Here is a 23,694-nt window from a genome sequence, read left to right as displayed (position 1 = left end):
TTGTTCGGACATGGTCCTTACGTGGAAAGACGGCTAATTCAGTTCTTAGGATGACCGATAAAAATGATTTGACCTTAAGTCGAAGAAAAAGCTGTTTTCAAAGACCCCCCTCCGTTTCAGTCTGTAATGACAATGAAAATGAAACATCTATATGTGATTAATGATACATTGCACATGATACTAACATTGTTGTCTGGTGACATTTTTTGGCGTGGCTATCCAGCTATCATAACAGTGTACTTTTCCCACAGTGAAAATCTGTCATATTAAAATATCTTCTTCCTCTTTGCATCCGTGCTATGTGATGCTGGCACCTGACCAAACCATAATGACACCAAACCCGAGTGACAGTTGGCTGGATCGGTTTCCCATGCGGGCCAGAGGCACTGTGTTGTTGTAGTGGTTATAGCATAGGAATGCGTAATATGTTGCCCGGTTTGATGGGATGATAGACACCTGGCTGTGACGTAGCCCTAAAGTGCATTATGTGATTATTAACTGGGACAGGGACAGGCGCTGAGTATCAGTGCGTGACTAGAGGGGCCCAGTGCCGCTGGAGAGAGACAGAGTGCTGCGGAGCTCTCATGCTGCGAGTTTCAAATAACTCATTAACTAAGTCACCATCATACCTTATAGGCACAATGGTATGATTGCGCGCGCACACACAAGTTTATACAGTTTATAGGTCTCCGTCTGAGCACGATTCATTAACACCTATGACGATTGTGTGTGTGGATGTGTGAATGTCTGTCTGGGTGTGTGCGTAACTGGTCAGTCCAGTTCAAGTGTTCAGCAGTCTGAACACACAGGCCTATAATAAACATATACCGGTAGGACTATCCCATGCTTTTTAGATTGTTAGAGGTTAATCTCACTCAATAGTGTTTGTCCGGCGATTCCTTCAGAGCACAAGCAGTCCCACAGAAGACCCGTCTCTTCTCCTCTCCCTTCTCATCCTCTTCGCAGAATATCTTCTTTCACAAAAGTGCAGCAAGCCTCTAACCGCAGAGCAGAGTCCACTTACCTACATTCTCTCAGAGACCCTACCAGCTGCCAGGGCCCAGAAACAGAGAACCCAGCCAAACCCTCCAGACTTCTTCACACATTCCAAACATTCGCCTCTGAAAGATATCACCATCGGGAAATCGCTCATATGAGCCGCATTACTCCATACATGTTTCAGATAATGCTAAATAATGCGTGAAGAGGAATGCACAAATGAAAGGTATATAGTGGCTTAGGTAAAAAGCCCCTTTTGGAAAGAAAAATATGGGACGTAATTCCAGGCGTGCTTAGTGTTATTAAATATGTTGCGGAGAGGAAATGCGTTCTCTTTTACTCCAGGACCCCGCTGGCAAGCTGCCAGGCCAGAAGAGCACATGCTAAGACAAAGAAAATACCTAGGCCTATGTCTGGTTTTAGGCCTAATGATGATCAAAATATTGACATTAGATTCAATGTCCAAGGTATTTCCAGCTGTGTCTACTTTGCCCCCCCTCTTATATTGACCACCCCAGGGCTCTCACATTACTCTCCTTGAGTCCTCTTCTCTTCCATGTCTCGTGTGGTCCTTGTGGCTTCAAATATTGAATATGGATAATGGTATTCATCTTGCCGTGACCAGGCAGAGCCCGGGGAGAGAACAGGACACACACACACACACACACACTGGGCTCACTCAAGTGGAAAACCACAAGGCATGTCAAGTGAAAATCTCATTATAGAATGGACCAATGTAAGTCGCTCTGGATAAGAGCATCTTCTAAATGACTAAAATATAAATTAAAGCTATTTCACCACACCAAATATATTGTATGTATATCTTTTATGTAAAAAGGTTAGTAGTCAAGGAATCCCTTCCTAAAGAATTGTACAACTAAACTTTTCATTATCAGTTGAGAAAAGGTCTAAAGCAGCAAGAAAATGATTGGATAGTTGAAGGACATAGTTTATTATTGATCAGGAAGTAAGCAGGTGTGGTGCATAGTGTACTGTACATTTAAAGACATGGAATCAGTTTCCATGTGTGAGGTGTATACTTTTGTTTCAAAGTATATTTGTTTAAGACTACCAAGAAACACTGTGTGACCCTGATTTAGCCCACTGCAGTCAAATGTTAAATGTGATTGCACCTTTTCCATAAAGACAGAATGATGATGCAGAATGTTTTCTTGACGCACGCTAGACTATAGCCGCTTAATAACCACCAATCACACAATCCACATTAACATTAATGCACTTTAAAATAGTGCACAACATTCACAGTGTATTCCATATCCTTGGTAATAGTTACAGAATAGGAAGACGTGTTGAGCTTAGGGAACATTTTACAGGACTGATTGACAGACACATAGGAAGATACGGCTGAATTGGCTGTGTTGGGTTTTCAACACATTGCTAGAGCGGTAGTGGAGGCAGTTGGAGCCCTGTTGATGCTCAAGGAGTGATGTGAGACGTCAGCAGCTACAGAGGGAAGAGGGGAGTAGAGGAGGCTGGGGTGTATATAAGGGGGGCTGTGACTGGGGACTGGGAGCAACATCTCCACCCTGGACAGACCAGAGGGACTACTGTATATGAGTATTGCCTTCACTTCAGGAGTGAACTAAGAGGGATGTTTCTGTTGGGAAAAGGGTTGTGTGACCAGTGGGTGGGATTTCAGGGTCTCTGTGAATGTTCCAATTGGTCAGGACTCAGGAGTGTCCGAAGGGGGCCTCTGTGTTGAGGGGCCTCTGGACGATGACAGCATTAGCTAGGTCCGCCTGCTCCAGACTTAGCTCCTCCTCCCGGAGCTCGCGGAAAGGAAGTGAGGTGGTCAAGATGAAAGGTGAGCCGTTCCTCTGACAGCGCTGGACATAGTCGTGAACGTCACTAATCCTGAGGAGGACACAACACAGAGATGAGCTCACCCATACAGACGCATAGAGGGACTCATGCAGGCACACAAACATACACACAAAATTAGCATTGGCAAACAATTCTGTTAATTCAGAAATTCGGTAAATAAATACTAATGATCACTTATTAGCAAACTGTGTCTCAGAACAACATAACAGGAAAATAGTCAAGTATTTCCCCTACAAACCATCTACACACCATTGCTCTCTATACCAGTGGTTCCCAAACGGTGGGGCGCAATTTCTAAATTGGGTTGTGCATCATTAGTTTTCCGCCTGCCATGTCAGTCATTGCATACCTTATAGAGCTATTTATAACTTGTCAGAAAATGTCCAGATCAACTAGCCCACATCAGCTAACATTTTTTAGCCCATAGATTTCGTTGTTACGTTTGAGTCACTGAAATATACATTGAATAAACATGGCAAAAAGTACAGAATTGATAGAAATAAGCTTTAATCATGCTAAATGTTTTCTACGACAACAAGAGGGGTGTGAACAGTTTGTGTCATGAACAGTGCTTGTGCTAGAAATAGGTGTGTTGCGCACTCGCGCGCAAGGGGGAGCGCAGGATGTTCCCCAATGCTGGAAGGGTGGCCTGAGTGAAAAAGTTTGGAAACCCCTGCTCTATACCACTATATATGCGACCTGTTTCAAGAAGCTAGGTGTATGTCAAACATCACTACTTCAAAATAGAGGCATAAAAAAAAAAATATAATTGTATGTGTTTCTTGGCAGAAATACCTTCTGGAACATGTGAACTTTCATGTGCCTTAATAACAAACTTGCATGCCATCTGTAAATATACACTACCGTTCAAAAGCTTGGGGTCACTTAGAAATGTCCTTGTTTTTGAAAGAAAAGACAATTTTTTGTCCATTAAAATATCAAATTGATCAGAAAGACGGCGTAGACATTGTTGATGTTGTTCATGACTGTTGTAGCTGGAAACGGCTGATTTTTATGGAATATCTACATAGGCGTACAGAGGACCATTATCAGCAACCATCAATCCTATGTTCCAATGGCACGTTGTGTTAGCTAATCCAAGTTTATAATTTTAAAAGGCTATTTGATCATTCAAAAACCCTTTTGCAATTATGTTAGCACAGCTGAAAACTGTTGTTCTGATTAAAAAAGCAATAAAAAAAACTGGCCTTCTTTAGACTTTAAACAGATGCTTCACAAGTCCTCAACTGGCAGCTTCATTAAATAGTACCCGCAAAACACCAGTATCAACGTCAGCAGTGAAGAGGAGACTCCGGGAATGCTGGCTTTCTAGGTAGAGTTCCTCTGTCCAGTGTCTGTGTTCTTTTGCCCATCTTAATCTTTTCTTTCTATTGGCCAGTCTGAGATATGGCTTTTACTTTGCAACTCTGCCTAGAAGGCCAGCATCCCGGAGTCGCCTCTTCACTGTTGACGTTGAGACTGGTGTTTTGAGGGTACTATTTAATGAAGCTGCCAGTTGAGGACTTGTGAGGTGTCTGTTTCTCAAACTAGACACTCTAATGTACTGGTCCTATTGCTCATTTGTGCACGGCAGCCTCCCACTCCCCTTTCTATTCTGGTTCGAGCCAGTTTGTGCTGTTCTGTGAAGGGAGTAGTACACAGCGTTGTACGAGATCCTCAGTTTCTTGACCATTTCTCTCATGGAATAACCAGCATTTCTGAGAACAAGAATAGACTGACGAGTATCAGAAGAAAGGTCTTTATTTCTGGCAATTTTGAGCCTGTAAACGAAGCCACAAATGCTGATGCTCCAGATACTCAACTAGTCTAAAGAAGGCCAGTTTTATTGCTTCTTTAATCGGAACAACAGTTTTCAGCTGTGCTAACATAATTGCAAAAGGGTTTTCTAACGAACAAATAGCCTTTTAAAATGATAAACCTGGATTAGCTAACAACGTGCCATTGTAACACAGGCGTGATGGTTGCTGATAATGGGCCTCTGTACACCTATGTAAATAATCCATTAAAAAAATATCAGCCGTTTCCAGCTACAAGTCATTTACAACATTGACAACGTCTACACTGTATTTCTGATCAATTTGACGTTATTTTAAATGGACATTTTTTTTGTTGCTTTTCTTTCAAAAACAAGGACATTTCTAAATGACCCCAAACTTTTGAACGGTAGTGTAAATACAGTATGTGTCGATAATCCTTGCTACCGCGGATTTTTTTTAACGTGTTGATACTGCTCCCAACAACATTGCTGGGCCGGCACAATCAACAAAGATCAGTGGGGAAAAGTTGTGATGGACTACTTTCTGCACACAGTTAGTGTGACTTGACACAACAACGGGCCAAACAAGCTGTAGCTAGCGACAAACCAAATGGAAAAGACTCGCTCCTGTGAAGAGTTCATCCATGTATATGGGTAAGAGTCTAGCTACATTTTCAGATATGATACGTTTTTTAAAAATATAGTCAGAAAGCCATTTTCATTGCAAGTTTAAGCGTACTGTTCGCGAACTACCAAACGTTAGTTTGCTGGCGCGCTAGCTAACGTCAAGTGTATGATCTGTCTAATAATATTGTTTGTGTCTCAGAAATCCATCTGCATTACTAGTTATAGCCTAATGTTAGCTAGCTAGTTAACATTGAACCTAGTTGGTTTGCTTTAGCTACCGGCAGATTCAAACTTCAGAATTTCATGCATGGAGGCTAGCTATGACAATCCGTTTGTACTGTAGCTATGGATTGGGATTATGGTTCACTGTTTAGCTAGCTAGCTACATGTTCAAACGAAAGACTCCACTTCGCAAGAGAATGATTGCATGACCAATCAAATTAGCCAGGTGTGTCTGGGGGATGATTACGGACATCTATTGTATTTCAACAACATATGGTGCATTCAGAAAATATTCAGACCCTTTACATTACAGCCGTATTCTAAAATGGATTAAAATATTTTTCCCCCATCAATCTACACACAATACCCCATAATGACAAAGCGAAAACAGAAAAACATTATTTACATAAGTATTCAGACCCTTTGATATGAGACTTGAAATTGAGCTCAGGTGCATCCTGTTTCCATTGATCATCCTTGAGATGTTTATACAACTTGATTCCAGTACACCTGTGGTAAATTCAACTGATTGGACATGATATATAAAGGTCCCACAGTTGACAGTGCATGTCAGAGCAAAAACCAAGCCACGAGGTCGAAGGAATTGTCCGTAGAGCTCCAAGACAGAATTGTGACGAGGAACAGATATGGGGAAGGGTAACAAAAAATGTTCTGCAGCATTGAAGGCCCCCAAGAACACAGTGGCCTCCATCATTCTTAAATGGAGAAGTTTGGAACCGCCAAGACACTTCCTGGAGCTGTCCACCCAGCCAAACTGAGCAATCGGGGGAGAAGGGCCTTGGTCAGGGAGGTGACACCAAGAACCCGATGGTCACTGTGACAGAGCTCCTCTGTAGAGATGGGAGAACCTTCCAAAAGGACAACTTTCTCTGCAGCACTCCACCAAATCAGGCCTTTATGGTAGTGTGGCTAAACAGAAGCCACTCCTCAGTAAAAGGCACATGACATCCCGCTTGGAGTTTGCCAAAAGTCACCTAAAGACTCTCGAACCATGAGAAACAAGAGTCTCTGGTCTGATGAAACCAAGGTTGAACTCTTTGGCCTGAATGCCAAGTGTCAAGTCTGGAAGAAACCTGGCACCACCCTTAAGGTGAAGCATGGTGGTGGCATCATTATCATGCTGTGGGGATGTTTTTCAGCGGCAGGGACTGGGAGACTAATCAGGATCGAGGGAAAGATGAACGGAGCAAAGTACAGAGAGATCCGTGTTGAAAACCTGCTCCAGAGCACTCAGGACCTTAGACTGGGGAGAAGGTTCACCTTCCAACAGGACAACGACCCTAAGCACACAGCCAGAACAACGCAGGAGTGGCTTCGGGACAAGTCTCTGAATGTCCTTGAGTGGCCCAGCCAGAGCCCAGACTTGAACCCGATCAAACATCTCTGGAGACCTGAAAATAGCTGTGCAGCAACGCTCCCACATCCAACCTGACAGAGCTTAGACAATCTGTAAGTAGAATGGGAGAAACTCCCCAAATACAGGTGTGCCAAGCTTGTAGCGTCATAGCCAAGAAGACTCGAGGCTGTAATTGCTGCCAAAGGTGCTTCAACAAAGTACTGAGTAGTACTGGGTCTGAATACTTATGTAAATGTGATATTTCAGTAGTTTTTAAAAAGAAATTAGCTAAATATTCTAAAACCTTGTTTTTGCTTTGACATTATGGGGTATTGTATGTAAATTGATGAGGGGAAAAAACGATTTAATCCATTTTAGAATGAGGCAGTAAGGTAACAAAATGTGGAAAAAGTCAAAGGGTCTGAATAATTTCTGAATGCACTGTATATAGTAAACATGATCTCATATTGATATGAAGCCCCATAGGGAACCCATACTTCTCTCCCTGTCTCGCTCAGCTAACCGTTACATAATAAATCCTGCATCTCAGTTTTGCAATCCCTTCCTACACTGTCACATCAGGTTTTCTGCAGTCAGCAGGCCCCATGCAGCAGGAGACAGAACACATTAGATAGAAATAGAATGTAAAGAATGGACATACCGGTATTTCTTCCCCTCACAACCAATATGAAACTTTGACTTGAATTGGAGTGCCTGTTCTGGGAATTCTAATTATATGATATACAATTGAAGTCGGAGGTTTACATACACTTAGGTTGGAGTCATTAAAACTCGTTTTTCAACCACTCCACAAATTTCTTGTTAACAAACCATAGTTTTGGCAAGTCGGTTAGGACATCTACTTTGTGCATGACACAAGTAATTTTTCCAACAATTGTTTACAGACAGATTATTTCACTATCACAATTCCAGTGTGTTGTAGAGCACACTGTATTACTTATACAACTAATATAAGGACAGGACATGAGTAGAAATTAACGTGGGCATTTTTTTATGCGTTTCACAGGAAGAACATTTCAACGTAGGTAAGCAAGGGGTGTTACAGGTGCCCTAAAGGGACAAAACTAGAATATCAATACACAACATATTCCTCCCCCTTTACCTTTGATGACTCATAAGGAAAAAGTAAATATTCACTGTTTTGCCTACGGTTTTCTTTTTAACATAAGTTCTCTTAATGTAAATAAATGAACTCGTACAGATGAGTCTACAGTCACATTATCTCTGAGTCTGAGTGGTGATGGTGTATGCCCAGACTGGGGTGCAACAGTACCCTGCATAGGCACTCTGGCTGGTTCAGGTGAGTCTGGAGCACTTTCCACATTTGTAGGTTGCTGCAGTGGATGTTCAGGTGATGGCTCGTAGTCATGGTAGGTCTCCAGTAGCTGATCTTGGTTTGTCACTTGACATGAGTCATCTCTGAGGTTGGTTCCTGGCAACAGTTGATCCACGTGTCTCCTCCAGATGATGTGTGAACTGTGTAGGACACAGGCCCTGTTTGTGCAACCACTGTGGCTGGTATCCACTTTGGACCTTTGCAGTAGTTCTGAGCAAGAACTCTCTCTCCAGCCATGAAGCTTCTGTCTTTTGCTTTGCTCCGTCTCTCCACCTGTGCTCGCTGTTGTGTCTGTACAACCTGTTTCGTCTTTGGAGGTCTCAGGAGGTCGAGTCGAGTGCGAAGCTGTCTTTTCATCATGGCTGACGCGGGTGCCACTTTGGTTGTAGCGTGGGGAGTGTTTCTGTATGTTAACAGGAAGGTGTTTAGACGCCTATTGAGGGAGCCGTTCCCTTGTGATGATTTTAAAGCTTGCTTCATCGTTTGGACAAACCTTTCAGCGAGGCCGTTCGTTGCAGGGTGATATGGCGCTGATTTGATGTGTTGAATTCCATTTGCTTCCATGAATGACCGGAACTCTTCAGACACCAGTTGGGGGCCATTATCACTAACGAGTTGCGTTGGCAAGCCGAAGCGACTGAAGATTGATCGTAGCTCTTCAATGGTTCTCTCCGCTGAGGTGCTCTTCATCACTGTGACCCCAGGCCATTTACTGTGTGTGTCAACTACGACTAAGAACATACGATCCTCCAGTGGGCCTGCATAGTCTATGTGGACTCGCTGCCAAGGCTCCTCTGGGAAGTCCCATGGGTGTAGTGGCGCTAGCTGAGGCATGTTCCTCATCTTTTGACATGCAGAACATGACTTGACCTTGTCTTCGATAGCTGCGTCCAGACCTGGCCACCAAAAGTAGCTGCGTGCAATCTCCTTCATTCGCACCATGCCACAGTGCCCTGAATGGAGTTCTTCAAGCACCTGCCTTCTCAGTGGCGGCGGTATGATGACTCGAAAACCCCATAGCAAGCATCCAAACTGAACTGTGAGCTCGTTTCTCCTCACTAGGTAAGGTTGTAGGCTGTCCGACATCTCTACTTCTTTTCCACGAGTGACAATGTCCACGACCTCAGACATCACTGGATCAGTGTGGGTGAACTCTTTCACTTGGACAGATGTAACTGGGGCGTTCGTCACTTCCTTGAAGTAGAAGATTTCAGCCTGGGAGTGCTCAGTGTGTGCGACAGGTAAGGGAAGCCTTGAGAGGCCGTACGCATTGCAGTGCTGCTCAGACCTTCTGTACTTGATATCATACTGGTGAGCAGATAACAATAACGTCCATCGCTGCATGCGGCTGGCTGCAAGCGACGGAACATCGGTGTGGGGACCAAAGATGGAGGTGAGGGGTCTATGGTCCGTCAGCAGTGTGAATCGTCGGCCAAACAGAAACTGATGACATTTCTTAACTCCAAACACAATCGCGAGTCCTTCACGCTCTATCTGTGCATAATTGCTCTCGGCTTTACTTAAGGTCCGTGATGCGGAAGAATTTGGCCTTCACCTGATGGCATGATGTGTGAGACAACTGCACCAACGCCATTAGGCGATGCATCACATGCCAACTGTAATGGCAAGCTGGGGTTTAAGTGGGTTAGGGCCTCTGACTGAGCTAAGGCTGTTTTCACTTTCTTGAAGGCCTCCTCACATCTGTCTGTCCACTTCCACTGTTTGGTTTTGTTCAAAAGTTCATGCAGTGGCTTTAACATGTTAGCTAGGTTTGGCACAAACTTTGCGTAGTATGTCAGTAGTCCTAAGAATGATCTCAGCTGACTCACGTTCTGTGGGGATAGAGCTTCCGCAACGGCCTTCACCTTCGATGGCGCCTTGTGGAGCCCCGAACTGTCGATGACGTGGCCCAGGTACTCAAGAGGGCCGGAAAAACTCGCATTTGTCCTTCCGGACCCTCAGACCGTACTCCTCCAATCTCTGTAGTGTAGCCTTCAGGTTTCTCAGGTGCTCCTGCTCGTCTTTGCCGGTGATGAGTAGATCATCGAGGTAACATTGGACCCCAGTGAGCCCGCTCAGTATCTGGTCCATAGCTCTCTGAAACAAGGCCGGAGCTGAGGTGATTCCAAAAAGAAGCCTCCAGTACCTGTACAGTCCTTTGTGAGTCACTATGGTCAACAGTTCTTGTGACTCTTGGTCCACATGCATCTGTAGATAGGCCTGACATAAGTCTATCTTACTGAATTTTTGTCCTCCAGCTAAACCAGAAAAGAGGTCGTCAATGAGGGGTAGTGGATATTTTTCAGCAGTCAAGACTGGGTTAATGGTGACTTGAAATCACCACAGAGTCTGAGTGATCCATCTTTTTTTATGACTGGAACAATGGGTGTAGCCCATTCACTAACATTCACTGGATCCAATACTCCACTCTCGACTAGTCTGTTTAGCTCAATTTCAACTTTTGGTTTTATGGGGTATGGGACAGTTCTATCTTTGAAGCATTTTGGCTTGTTGTCTGGTTTCACGGTCAGTTTAACCTCTCTTGGGTACGTGAGACGTTAACGTCCCACCTCTTCAACAGCCAGTGAAACTGCTGGGCGCCAAATTCAAATACAGAAATACTCATTATAAAAATTCTGAAAACAAAACATATTTTACATAGTTTCAAAGATTAACTTCTTGTGAATCCAACCACGGTGTCAGATTTCAAAAAATGCTTTACGGCGAAAGCATACCTTACGATTATTGGAGAACATAGCCCACTAGACAAATCATTACAAACAGTAACCAGCCAAGTAGAACAGTTACACAAGTCAGAAATAGAGATAAAATTAATCTCTTACCTTTGATGATCTTCATATGGTTGCACTTAGCAGACATTAATTTACTCAATAAATGTTCCTTTTGTTCGATAAAGTCTCTTTATATCCAAAAACCTCAGTTTTGCTTGCGCGTTTTCTTCAGTAATCCACAGGCTCAAACGCAGTCAAAACAGGAAGACAAAAAAATCCAAATTGTATCCGTAAAGTTCATAGAAACATGTCAAACGATGTTTATATTCAATCCTCAGGTTGTTTTTAGCCTAAATAATCGATAATATTTCAACCGGACAATAACGTCGTCAATTTAAAAGGTAAACAAGAAACGCACTCTCTCGGTCTCGCGCATGAAAAAGCTCTGTGACACTTTAGGGTCCACTCTTTCAGACTGCTCTTACTTCTTCATTTTTCAGAATACAAGCCTGAAACAATTTCTAGACTGTTGACATCTAGTGGAAGGCATAGAAACTGCAATTTGAGTCCTAAGTCAATGGATACTGTAATGGCATTGAATAGAAACTAAAAAAAAAAAAAAAAAAACTACTTCCTGAATGGATTTTTCTCAGGGTTTCACCTGCCAAATCAGTTCTGTTATACTCTCAGACACTATTTTTACAGTTTTGGAAACTTTAGAGTGTTTTCTATCCAAATCTATCAGTTATATGCATATCATATCTCTTGGCCCGAGAAGCAGGCAGTTTAATTTGGACATGCATTTCATCCAAAATTCCTGAATGCTGCCCCCTACCCTAGAGAAGTTAACTGTTATGTCCTTCATACTGCCAAGTTTCCTTTGAACACATCCGCGTGTTTCCTCAATATCCCTTGTAGGTTTGTGTCCTCTTTTGCAACCATGTGAATTTCCTGCCAGTTTAGTTTGATCTTTTCCAGCCATGTGCGTCCTAGCAATGATGGATGGTTGCCATTCACAATGTAGAGTGGTAGCTTTACCTTCTGTTTGTTGAGCTCCACCGTAACAATCACGCTTCCTCTCACTGGACAAACTCACCGGTGTATGTTTTCAGCGTCATCTTTGTGGGCTGTAGTGTGATGTAGTTCTCCTTGTATAAAGCCTCAGACAGCAAAGATATGGCTGCTCCAGTGTCCACTTGCATCCGTACTGCGTTTCCATCCAGTAGCGGTGTCACCCAGTAGCCGTATCCATTGTCTGAAATGGACATAACATGCAAAGATTCTTCCCCTTCAGACAGGGTATCACTTTGTTCATCCTCTGTGTGCTCCATTTTATGCACTTTCTTTTTGTACTTCCTTGAGTCGCTTTTCCTTTGTTCAGTACTTTTGTTTGATTGTGTCTTTTTGTTTTTACATGCACGTTCGATGTGACCCTTTTTCCCCCAACTTCTGCAGTCTACGTCTTTGCACCAACACTCCTCTGCTTGGTGACCTGGTTTCCCACAGCGATAGCATGGCTTGCCACCCCCTGCCTTGTTTTTAACCACATAGACACTTATGCACTTTGGTCGATGCACTTAGCTGTTGTGCGTCTTTATTTGCCATTTCCATTGACGTACTCACTTCTATTGCTCTCTGCAATGTTAAGTTACTCTCAGTCAAAAGGGTTAGGGTTAGCTGCAGGAGGGACTGGGTTAGGGTTATGGTCAGCTTTGCTGCAGGAGGACTGGTGCACTTCACAAAATAGATGGCATCATGAGCAGGAAAATTATGTGGATATATTGAATGGCATCACTTTTTTATTGATCTCTCTAAGGCTTTTGATACAGTTGATCATGCTATACTAAGGCAGAGATTGTTGAGTGTAGGTCTTTCGGAGCATGCAGTTGCATGGTTTGCTAACTATCTGTCTGATAGAACTCAGTGCACTCAATTTGATGGGCTTATGTCTGTTAAATTGTCTGTCCTGAATGGTGTGCCCCAAGGCTCTGTACTTGGTCCTTCTTATTCACTATTTATATAAATGATTTAGACAAAAATTTCCAAAATGCACCAACTTCATTTTTATGCTGATGATACTGTTATTTACTGTTGTGCCTCATCTCTTACAAAATCTTTCCAGAAACTTGCAAACTGCTTTTTATACTGTTTCAACATACCTTGTGTCAATTGAAGCTTATCCTCAATACTGACAAAACTAAACTAATGGTGTTTCTAATGCAAGAAATAGACCTCTGAACCTTTCACCTATTACTACCTGTCAGGGCAAGGAGATTGAGGTTGTAACCTCATATAAATATCTTGGAATTCTAATTGATGACGGCCTCTCTTTAAATTGCATATTCAACAACTTACAAAAAAATTGAAGCTGAAATTGGGATTTTATTTTAGGAATAAGGCCTGTTTTTCTTTTGAAGCGCAGAAGAGGCTAGTATCAGCTACATTTATGCCTTTACTAGACTATGGGGATTATTTATATATGAATGCTTCCGCCTCAGTGTTTGAGATCAATTGACACTCTTTACCATGGCACTTTTGAGATTTATTTTAAACTGCAAAACCCTTACGCACCACTGCACTTTGTATACCAGGGTTGGCTGGCCTTCTCTAGTCACTCGTAGGCTCAGTCACTGGTATACTTTTATTTACAAAGCCATTTTGGGTTTACTACCTTTTTATTTGGGCATTTTTATTGTTCAGAAATGTGGTGGGTACTCTCTTCGTTCGCTAGACTTTATCCTGCTAACTGTTCAAATGTCCGAACTGAATTTGGTAAAAGGTATTTTATGTACTCTGCGCCATCGTCTTGGAACACCTTACAAAATAATTTTAAACTGGAAGAACTTGTCCCGATTGGTGTTTTTAAATCACTGATGAAGGATTTTGAGGCTGATTCCTGACCTGTCAATGTTTTTAATTTGCTGTTTTGATATTGTTATACTCTTGTGAACTCAATGGTTTTTACTAGATTACTTGTAGTTTTTCATGTTGTCTGTCTGTAATTTTTGTAATGACTTGGTGCTGCCTATCTTGGCCCGGACGGTCTTGAAAAAGAGATTTTAAATCTCAATGAGCCCTTCCTGGTTAAATAAAATAAATAATAAAAAAAAAAAATTGAAGCAACATCTCAAGACATCAGTCAGGAAGTTAAAGCTTGGTTGCAAATGGGTCTTCCAAATGGACAATGAACCCAAGCATACTTCCAAAGTTGTGGCAAAATGGCTAAAGGACAACAAAGTCAAGGTATTGGAGTGGCATCACAAAGCCATGACCTCAATACTATAGAAAATGTGTGGGCAGAACCTAAAAAGCATGTGCGAGAAGGAGGCCTACAAACCTGACTCAGTTCCACCAGCTCTGTTAGGAGGAATGGGCCAACATTCACCCAACTTATTGTTGGAAGCTTGTGGAAGGCTACCTGAAACATTTGACCCAAGTTAAACAATTTAAAGGCAATGCTACCAAATAGTAATTGAGTGTATGTAAACTTCTGACCCACTGGGAATGTGATGAAAGAAATAAAAGCTGAAATAAATCATTCTCTCGACTATTATTCTGACATTTCACATTCTTAAAATAAAGTGGTGATCCTAACTGACCTAGGACAGGGATTTCTTACCAGGATTAAATGTCAGGAATTGTGAAAAACTGAGTTTAAATGTATTTGGCTAAGGTGTATGTAAACTTCCGACTTCAACTGTAACATGATGCCCTGTGCTAGGGGATAACATGGCCCATGTGCAGAGTCAGGCACGCTAGATCAAGCGAGAATGAATATGAACGATTATGTCATGGTCAGTAGGATAACCTTAAAAGACCTGGCTTATTCAGTGTACTGAGCTTATAAGAATCATGGATGTAAGGATCAACTGCTTAGGCAGGGCACTTTAGGACAGACACATTCCTATACAGTGAGTTCCTATACTGTTAAAGGGAAAATTCACTCGAAACAAAAAATACCAAAATATAGTTTATTAGTCCACTGTTGATACAAACTTGACTGCTGACATGTTTTGCATGTCAGCAGTCAAGTTTTCAAGATATTGGACTTTCAAGAAGCAAAGTGTCACTGACCACATCATCACGATTTTGCATTTTGACAAAAGATTGTTTTTGTGTGGATAGTATGAGGGGTTATATCAGTGTAATATCCACCTGTGTGATAGGTTGAACCTCTGCACCAGCCTCCTGCCGTCAGCCAACCAGATTTGCAGAGAGGTGACAGGGAGGCCGTGGTCCAGTGTTATCATGGGGATCGGGAGGAACTCCCCCTCCTCGTGCACCGATGGAGACCGGACCACTACTCTGGGAGCAACACTGGATACAAACACACACACAGTCAAAGTCTTTGAAGATGTCACATGACAAAACTTTGAAGATGTTTTAGAGTGACACCTAGTGCTATAATATAGCATGACACAACCACCAAGGAAATTGCAAGAACTTCTGACTGAGCCGTCTCACCTGCCCAGCCTTCTTCTCTCTCCCTGTCTGTGTGTCTGTCAGTCTATCCGTCTGTCTGCATGTCTGTCTGTCTATCTGTCTCATTGCATGTCTCACCTGCCCAGCCTGTACCCTGGCCCACTGAAGGGGTGAAAGGTCTTCTTCCTGGGAACATACGCCTCCTCTGTTAGATCCTCTACATTCACCTCTAGTTCCTCCTCCTCTGCCCTGCTCTCCAACTCCACAGGCAGCTCACTGGAACCGGACAGACAGGCCAGTCAACCAACCAATCAATCAATCCATTTTACAGAGAGAAGAACAAAACTGGTATATAAATCAGCAAGGAAAGGGGAGGGGTGGATGGGAAGATCAGGATCAGGAAAAAAGCTAAAGTATATATAGATGGGATATTTGATCAATTAACCTAGTATATTAAAGTAAGAATAGTTGCCATACCCTCGTTTGATGGCTTCGAGGAAATCCTGGTTCTCCTGTACAGAGTAGCTCCTGAACTCCTCGTCATTCAGGGTGAAGCCATCCTTCCACAGTCTCACCACCACCTTCACCTTGGACATCCACCACCACAGGACAACCACAGACATCAACAGGATGAATGTGTATGAGTAGTGATCATAACAATATAATAGGGTTGAGAGATACTGTAGACTCTAGATGCAGGACTTCCTGTTTGTTTCCTGACCTTTGAGCCTCCAGAGGCAACATTGCTGATTTTCTCCACCTCATCCAGAAGATCCTCCACAGAGAAACTTCTTCTTATAGGAACCTCTTCTTCCTCGTTCTCTGTCCCATCACACCTGGAATAATTATGAAGGTAACTGATGAAAGTGACTTCCAAATGTTTAAGTCCTTGGTGTTAGTTCTTTCAGATCACTCACCAGGTATCATCTTTGTCACTCCCTCTCGTGTCAATGTCTTTCATGATGTGTTCTGCTGTTGTCCATCTGACAAAACACATCAGGGAAGAAAACTCTGACTTGAAGAATATGGGATATTTTTGTTGTGATGCTTTTTAGAGAGCAGTTGGAACAAATATATAATCAATATTATCATATCATTCCATAATTTTAAAGGCACCATATACGCATGCTCAAGTGCCAAATCAGACTATTAACAATTTGTTTTGATAGATCACGACACGACAGTGCAATCGACTTAGCCATGCAATTGTAGGCTTGAATAAAACCATTGAAAGCCCGGATCTATTGAGAATGTAGGCCTACTATCTAGGCTACAAAATACAAAATATTAGTTCCTGCCTGTGATTAATAGATCGAAATATTAGTTTGCACAATATATATTTATATTACCTTTATCAAATATCACACGGATTCACACACACATTGCAACATGCGACAGAATTACATAAGGCGCGTCTGGCAGACAACGTATTTTGCAACTGTGATTCCCTGAAAATATATGCCTAAAATGCATCGCTCATCGAGTTGTGATTACATATTAGCGTTTGCACAGAAATAGGCTATACATATCATTGTTTTACCAGTTCGTGTTCTCGTCTTAATCATGGGCTGCTAGGCTACAGCCAAGTTTCTGATGAGCAATTTCTTTGACGTCAGCGCCGTCTATGCGCTCCAGCTGCCGTAATGTTTTCACTAGCAGCTCACTTGAAGCGTTCACGTAATAGTCGAACCTAGGAAACTCGCTTGCTAACTGGTTGTAGTTATACACGTGCCGCGTTCAAACAGTTAGCAAGTCGGAAATGTCCGAGATTCCTGGTTCCGACTATCACGTGAACGCGGCATCTGGTTTGGCCTCTGGTGCTGACTGAGCTTAGCAGGTAGTGTTTTGGTAGTAGTTTCAGACTGAAATAGACTATCTAATACTTTATAAACTAAAAATACTGTATGCCATACTGTAGGCTAATTGAGGTGTTTGTGATTCATGGTATTTTGTGCATAGTTAAAGAATGATGCTTAGTATGATAGGAATATTCTCCGTTTTTTGTTAGACTTTTAGCTATTGGCTAGACCCATCCATCACACGTTCAACAAGAACAAAACAGATGGTCAGCTCAGATCGCCAACACCGGTAGTATTCACCCTCTCTCTCTCACACACACGATGCATATGGTGTTGTTGTGTGGCCTATAAGCACAGTGAGTCAGAGACACTCAGAATTTTAGCAATATGCTTGATGAAATAGTAGAACATTCTACTGATTGGCAGTGCAAAATAAACATGGCTAAACAGTCTGTTAAGAAATTAATTACAGATAGGCTACTACAATGAATCAGTTATTTGCATGTTCATCATTTCCGTCCAGTTGTGCTCTGGCTGCAAACCAAAACAACAGCTGCACGCGCGCACGTGGCTCGACTGTAAATTGCAGACAGCAGGAGACATTTATCATTTTATCAAGTGAAATATCACATTTAATCGAATAAACTCATTAGGTTCAGTTCATTATTATTAAACGAGACAATTAAAAAAACGTTACATTTTACAAAGAAAATTTCCGTTATATTAGCTACAAGTAATTGGTTTGAAAACAGTAAAATACGAACGTTTTTGGAAAACTGAAATGACTTGACTTCAGTCAGATTAGATAGCAAGCCAGTTGTAGTAGAGTAGAGTGGCAAACGTAAAAAATAATAATATATATATATGTGTGATATGGCTACATGCAACTCTTTCAATTAAACATTTTATCTATCCTCATCAAATAACAAAACTTTGGTATTTCTGAAGTCTAGTCCCTGGACTGACAAGCTAGCATTGCAAAGCGGAAGTGGTCCGCGAGCGAATTTTGCCAGGAGAACTAGCGAAAGAGAATGGCGCTTCAATGCCGTGCTCACTGAGGCAGTGTACAGACGGATAGACAGACTAAACAAGTGCAAATAAACTGAAAAATCATGGTGAACACAAGAAAGAGCTCTCGGCATGAGCCGAGCACTCTCTTCATCTCGTCCAGGACCCGATCTTCCGCCAGGAATGAAGAACATGAAGAACATGTAAGCGGGTTATTTTCTCCACTGCCCGGCAAGCTATGCTAGCTAGCTTTGGCCTCAAGCCGGTTGTCATTGCTTTTTTCTTTAAAAAAAAAGTGTACAATATTTGACACCAACAATTTATTTTACGAATAAATGTGGCTTTGCATGCATTAATTAAAAAGCTTGCCATTAACACGAACGGCATTGCTTGACTGATAGCTTGCAGGTTAGCTCGTTGCTAGCTCCAAGTTGAGTTCCCTTTGTGTTGCCCCTGCTACAGTCTACCGCACTGGCCCACTGACTGGCAGGAAATACATTAGCCTGCTAGCTAGCCTGTCTTGGTGTGTACTCGACAGCTTAAAACAAAGAGACACGGGGCAGTTTACGTGTTGAATGTTATCGATAAGCATGTTGTATTGCTAACCGTTTTTATCGATATATGTAAAGAAATTACAGGCTATTGCTAGCTAGCTTATTGTGGGGGAAGGGAACTCAAAAGGAACCCTTGTGATTCACAACAGTTAACGTTAGCTCGCTAACGTCCTTTATTTAGCTAGCTAGCTTGAAGTTGAACTCGCTGAACTTTTTTGTTTGTAAAAAAAACTTGAAGTGATCAACTATACGGGCTACTGTTGACTTAATATTAAGGGGGTTTAGTTTATTGCAGGTTAAAATAGTATACTAAAGATATCGATTAAAGTGTTAATGCTTCAATTCCGACATTATGTCACAACAATAACGATCGAAAATGTAAACAGTATGATGTACTAACGTATACGTAAATGTAGCCAAGCTGTTGTGGATACAATTACACATAGCAAAATTCATATTTGCTTACCCTCTTGAGTGTTTTACTGATTTATTGTCAATTTGAAAAACTTAACGTTAGTTACTCTGTCATGAAAATCAACATATGTCTTAAATTGTGCAACAGGTTGTTAGGTGTTGAGAAAATTTAAACTTTCCAGTTTGACGCACTAGGTTTGAGATTATACCTGAACATAGTCTACAGGCCGGCAGATGGCGATATTGAGTCATCCCATGTTACCGTCCAATTGGCTATACTGTCCTGTCCCATGTGGACGCTTTGTACATAAAACATTCTCCATTCAGGCTACAAAGGCGTCGATTTCCTCCTTAACTGCAAAAAGAAGACGGGAAAATATGTGCTTTAAAAAAAATGAAACATAATTTTCCTCAATACTCTGTGGCTAATGCTACTTCCTGACATTGTGTACAGCATTCGGACCAAGTGTAAACAACAAACTGCTGCAACCTGATTGGCTAAACACCATACGCAACATCGGGACTAGCATTTAGCCACTAGAATGGTGGTGGAAAATTGTTTCCTAAAGTATGCATATTTTCCCTGTTTTTTTCCCCACCTTCTCGCCATTAATTCAAGTTTACGGAGCCTGAATGGAGAATGTTTTAAGTACGAAATGGCTGCATGGATTCCCATTGGACAATAAGATGAAACGACTTAATATTGATAAGATGAAACGGCTTTTGGGCTAACCTTGAAAAGATGCACTGTACTGTTAATTTATTTTAAATGAAGGAAATTAGTCTTTAAATTAAGTTTATTATCGCCCTTTGCCAACAAAAACCAGTACTAACAGATCTGGAGCCAGGATAGTGGTTCCAGTCCTTTATAGGCGCCCCATTTGTCTTGTATGGCTGCAGTGCAGTCGCACCTCAACAACAGTGACAGAGTTTTGACAGATACGTATTCACAGGAGCGCAGACACAAGACGGGCTGGGAGGAACAGTGAGCGAGAGAGAGCAAGTGTGAATGGAATGCTGAGTGAAAGATTGAACAGAACACAGTCCTTACGTACAGTCATTGATGTGTGATGCACATTTCTCCTTGTCTCATCTGGGTGATAGACTAGTCTCCCTGTAGGCTGCTAGCAGTGGTCTATGGCATCAGACAGGCTTTTGTGTTGTATCAATAAGGAAGGGAGGCTTACAGACTAAAGGACATACAAGTACCAAGGACATGGCATATCTTTATCCTCCTCAGTGGGGTATGGTTCAGTAGGGCTGGGAATTGCCAGGGACCTCAGGATACAATATTATCCAAGTCATTTTATTTGTCACATGCTTTGAAAACAACAAGTTTAGACGAACAGTGAAATGCTTCCTTACGGGCACTTCCCAACAATCTAGAGGAAAAAAGGAATAACAAAAGGACTTAGTACAAAATGAGTAATGATAATTTGGCTGTATACACGGGGTACCAGTAATGAGTAGATGTGTAGGGGTGTGAAGTAATTGAGGTAGATATGTACAGTTGAAGTCAGAAGTTTACATACACCTTAGCCAATTTCTGGGGGGGAATGGCCCTAGCCTTCACCATCCAATCCAACAGGTCCCAGATCCGGGCTCTTCACTGGACACGGCAGAACACTGACATTCCTGTCTTGCAGGAAATTACACACAGAACGAGCAGTATGGCTGGTGGCATCGTCATGCTGGAGGGTCATGTCAGGATGAGGCTGCAGGAAGGGTACCACATAAGGGAGGAGGATGTCTTCCCTGTAATGTACAGCGTTAAGATTGCCTGCAACGACAACATGCTCAGTCCGATGATGCTGTGACACACCGCCCCAGACCATGACGGACCCTCCACCTCCAAATCGATCCCGCTCCAGAGTACAGGCCTCGGTGTAACGCTCATTCCATTGACGATAAACGCAAATCCGACCATCACCCCTGGTGAGACAAAACCGCGACTCGTCAGTGAAGAGCACTTTTTGCCAGTCCTGTCTGATCCAGTGTCGGTGGGTTTGTGCCCATAGGCGACGTTGTTGCCGGTAATGTCTGGTGAGGACCTGCCTTACAACAGGCCTACAAGCCCTCAGTCCAGCCTCTCTCAGCCTATTGCGGACAGTCTGAGCACTGATGGAGGGATTGTGCGTTCCTGGTGTAACTTGGGCAGTTGTTGTTGCCATCCTGTATCTGTCCTGCAGGTGTGATGTTCAGATGTACCGATCCTGTGCAGGTTTTGTAACACGTGATCTGCCACTGCGAGGACGATCAGTTGTCTGTCCTGTCTCTCTGTAGCGCTGTTTTAGGCGTCTCACAGTACTGACATTGCAATTTATTGCCCTGGCCACATCTGCAGTCCTCATGCCTCTTTGCAGCATGCCTAAGGCACGTTCACGCAGATGAGCAGGGACCCTGGGCATCTTTCTTTTGGTCTTTTTCAGAGTCAGTAGAAAGGCCTCTTTAGTGTTCTAAGTTTTCATAACCGACCTTAATTGCCTTCCGTTTGTAAGCTGTTAGTGTCTTAACGAGTGTTCCATATGTGCATGTTCATTAATTGTTAATGGTTCATTGAACAAGCATGGGAAACGGTGTTTAAAATCTTTACAATGAAGATCTGTGAAGTTATTTGGATTTTTGCGAATTATCTTTGAAAGACAGTGTCCTGAAAAGGGGATGTTTCTTTTTTTCTGAGCTTATTGCCATAATAGCGAATTTCCTTGGAGGCTGCTAGATAAATATGCTAACGAGTGCAAACGAAAATAAGCAAACTGCAAGACAGGCAATTCAGATCATAAAGTTATACATATATAGGTAGGATCTACCGTATGTCATTTTTGGTGAGTTTGGACATTTTACAAGCGAATGTGAACGAGAGACATTGCTAATGAACAAAGTTTTGTCAAAGCTTGTCTGAAGGAAGAACACTACTTGCTCTCCAGCAGCGTGTCTGTATGCTGTGTCTGTGTGGAGTCACTAGGGCGACGGGCCTGCCTACTCTGCTTGGAGAAGAGGAGGGAGAAGCAGACTGGCCGAGAACAGAGAGGGAAAAAAACGCAAGGAAATCAAGATGGCAGTGGCAGCTGTACAAATATCTCATCCAAAGGGCTTTGACTTCTCAAACTCTCAGAAAGCAAACAGAATATGATGCCCTGTCACCTTATTAATTCAGCCACTTACTTTGGGTCTTTTCACACTTGTTCCCTTTCAGCCAATTTTTGTGATCTCAGTGCGGTTGCTTAATTTTTTGTGTGCAGTGTGAACACTCCAAATGAACTCAGACCCCTCAAAAGAGCCCCCCGAAGCAAACCGAACTGAGACCTCTCGAGAAGTGGTCTGAGTTCGGTTCACTTGAATTCTGATATCCGGTTCCCTTTTTTAGGGCAATGTGAATGCAAAGCTCCCTGGGTTCGCTTTTCATTATTTATTATTTATTATTGTCAAGGACGCACAGAAATTCCAAAATGTGTGTAGCTTTTAGTTAAGATTATTTGTATGCAACATGTGATCTATAGGCTGAGAGCTTCATCAGCTGTTTATTGATTGTAGGGTTTGAATAGTGTGAGAAGACAACTTATTTGGTGAGAATCACAACATGGAGTACAAAATCTAATCTAGCTCTTAAAGGGGTAGTAGCCTACCGTGGGTGTATAATTTTCAATTACAGCAATATTTATTGTGCAGTTATTCTATTGCTATTTATTCTGTTACTATTACATGTACATTTTATTGCTATCTTCTGATTGCTATTGTCTCATATTTTTATTAAATGCAATATATTAGCTGCCCAAGTGTAAGTAGGTATATCTAGCTGTCCGATAACATGTTCTGATTGAATGGCTTGTCCTGTACTTTCTAAAAACCTAGAGTACTTGTGGAAAAAGATCTTGTTTCCTTTTTAAACAAAGCAATGTGAATGCATAGAGGACTCGGTCCAAAAAATCGGTGAAGTGAACTGGTGAAATAGTTGTCCTCATTCAAAGACAAGGGCAGGCCAAAGATAATGGAGTTCTTTTGCTGCTTTTTGTAGACCCAGTTCACTTTACATAGGACTGAGATCAGTTCTTTTAAAGAGGGCTATATGTAAAAACGCCCTTAGATAGCAAGTTAAACTTAGGGGTCGTTAACGTATTGTTGAGTTTTTCACGCAGGAAAAAATTTGCTGCCTAAAAAATATCTTGCTGCAGATCTAAAATGTTTCTTATTGTAATTTATGCTCGGTGTCAGCCATTTTGTTCTTCAGTTGCACTTCTAAACTCAATGCTGTTTCTGAATTCTCATCTATCAGCAGACAGCGTTCTGATGATACTACTTTTCTCCAGTACTTTTCCCAGTGTAGCCAGCCTATGTTTCTCCAGTAAAATGGAAGATACATTTTACATTAGGAAATGTAGCTCGCTACATTCTTTCTATGATATGTCTTAACATTAGAAATATGATGGCCATTCATTGTTTTTCCAATAAAAAACGTAAACTCATTGACTGGTGTGGCTGCCAGTCAAATAGTGTTGCACTTCTGTCCTCTTATGAAAATTAACCGATTTACTGACTTATGTGTTGCACTGATGTATTTTCTGTGAAGGAAAACTATAGTTG

The 23,694-nt window shown here is 42.1% G+C and overlaps 3 protein-coding genes and 1 long non-coding RNA gene across 5 annotated transcripts in view; 2 read left to right on the top strand and 2 right to left on the bottom strand.

The window, feature by feature from the left end:
• The window catches only part of LOC111954292 (sphingosine-1-phosphate transporter MFSD2B-like), a 425,204-nt gene that overhangs the window by 39,575 nt on the left and 361,935 nt on the right, over window positions 1–23,694 (bottom strand). The gene's annotated exons all lie outside the window — the stretch shown is intronic.
• Window positions 1,928–17,013, bottom strand: ubxn2a (UBX domain protein 2A). Its single transcript, XM_023974268.3, has 7 exons — window positions 16,879–17,013; window positions 16,256–16,321; window positions 16,060–16,174; window positions 15,816–15,925; window positions 15,477–15,614; window positions 15,072–15,233; window positions 1,928–2,874 (listed from the first exon to the last, which is right to left on the bottom strand). Exons 2-7 carry the CDS (start codon window positions 16,297–16,299, stop codon window positions 2,691–2,693), a joined length of 753 nt encoding a protein of 250 aa, XP_023830036.1. The 5' UTR covers window positions 16,300–16,321; window positions 16,879–17,013; the 3' UTR covers window positions 1,928–2,690.
• On the top strand, window positions 4,126–16,218 carry LOC139023234 (uncharacterized). Its single transcript, XR_011474377.1, has 2 exons — window positions 4,126–5,275; window positions 15,083–16,218. It is a non-coding gene; the product is annotated as an uncharacterized lncRNA (long non-coding RNA).
• LOC111954491 (ATPase family AAA domain-containing protein 2B) overlaps window positions 18,122–23,694 on the top strand; it is a 123,690-nt gene continuing 118,117 nt past the window's right edge. The window contains exon 1 of one of the 2 annotated variants that reach the window (XM_023974267.2): window positions 18,122–18,348. In XM_023974267.2, the coding sequence (XP_023830035.1) occupies window positions 18,250–18,348 (99 nt within the window). In that variant the 5' untranslated portion in view covers window positions 18,122–18,249. The remainder of the gene's footprint in view (window positions 18,349–23,694) is intronic. The other variant, XM_023974266.2, reaches the window with a different exon arrangement.

The sequence above is a fragment of the Salvelinus sp. IW2-2015 genome, linkage group LG28 (genome assembly GCF_002910315.2).
Source record: "Salvelinus sp. IW2-2015 linkage group LG28, ASM291031v2, whole genome shotgun sequence".
NCBI lineage: Eukaryota > Metazoa > Chordata > Actinopteri > Salmoniformes > Salmonidae > Salvelinus > Salvelinus sp. IW2-2015.
The sequence above is the reverse complement of the archived record's forward strand: the minus strand, read 5'-3'. Positions and strand labels throughout refer to the sequence as shown.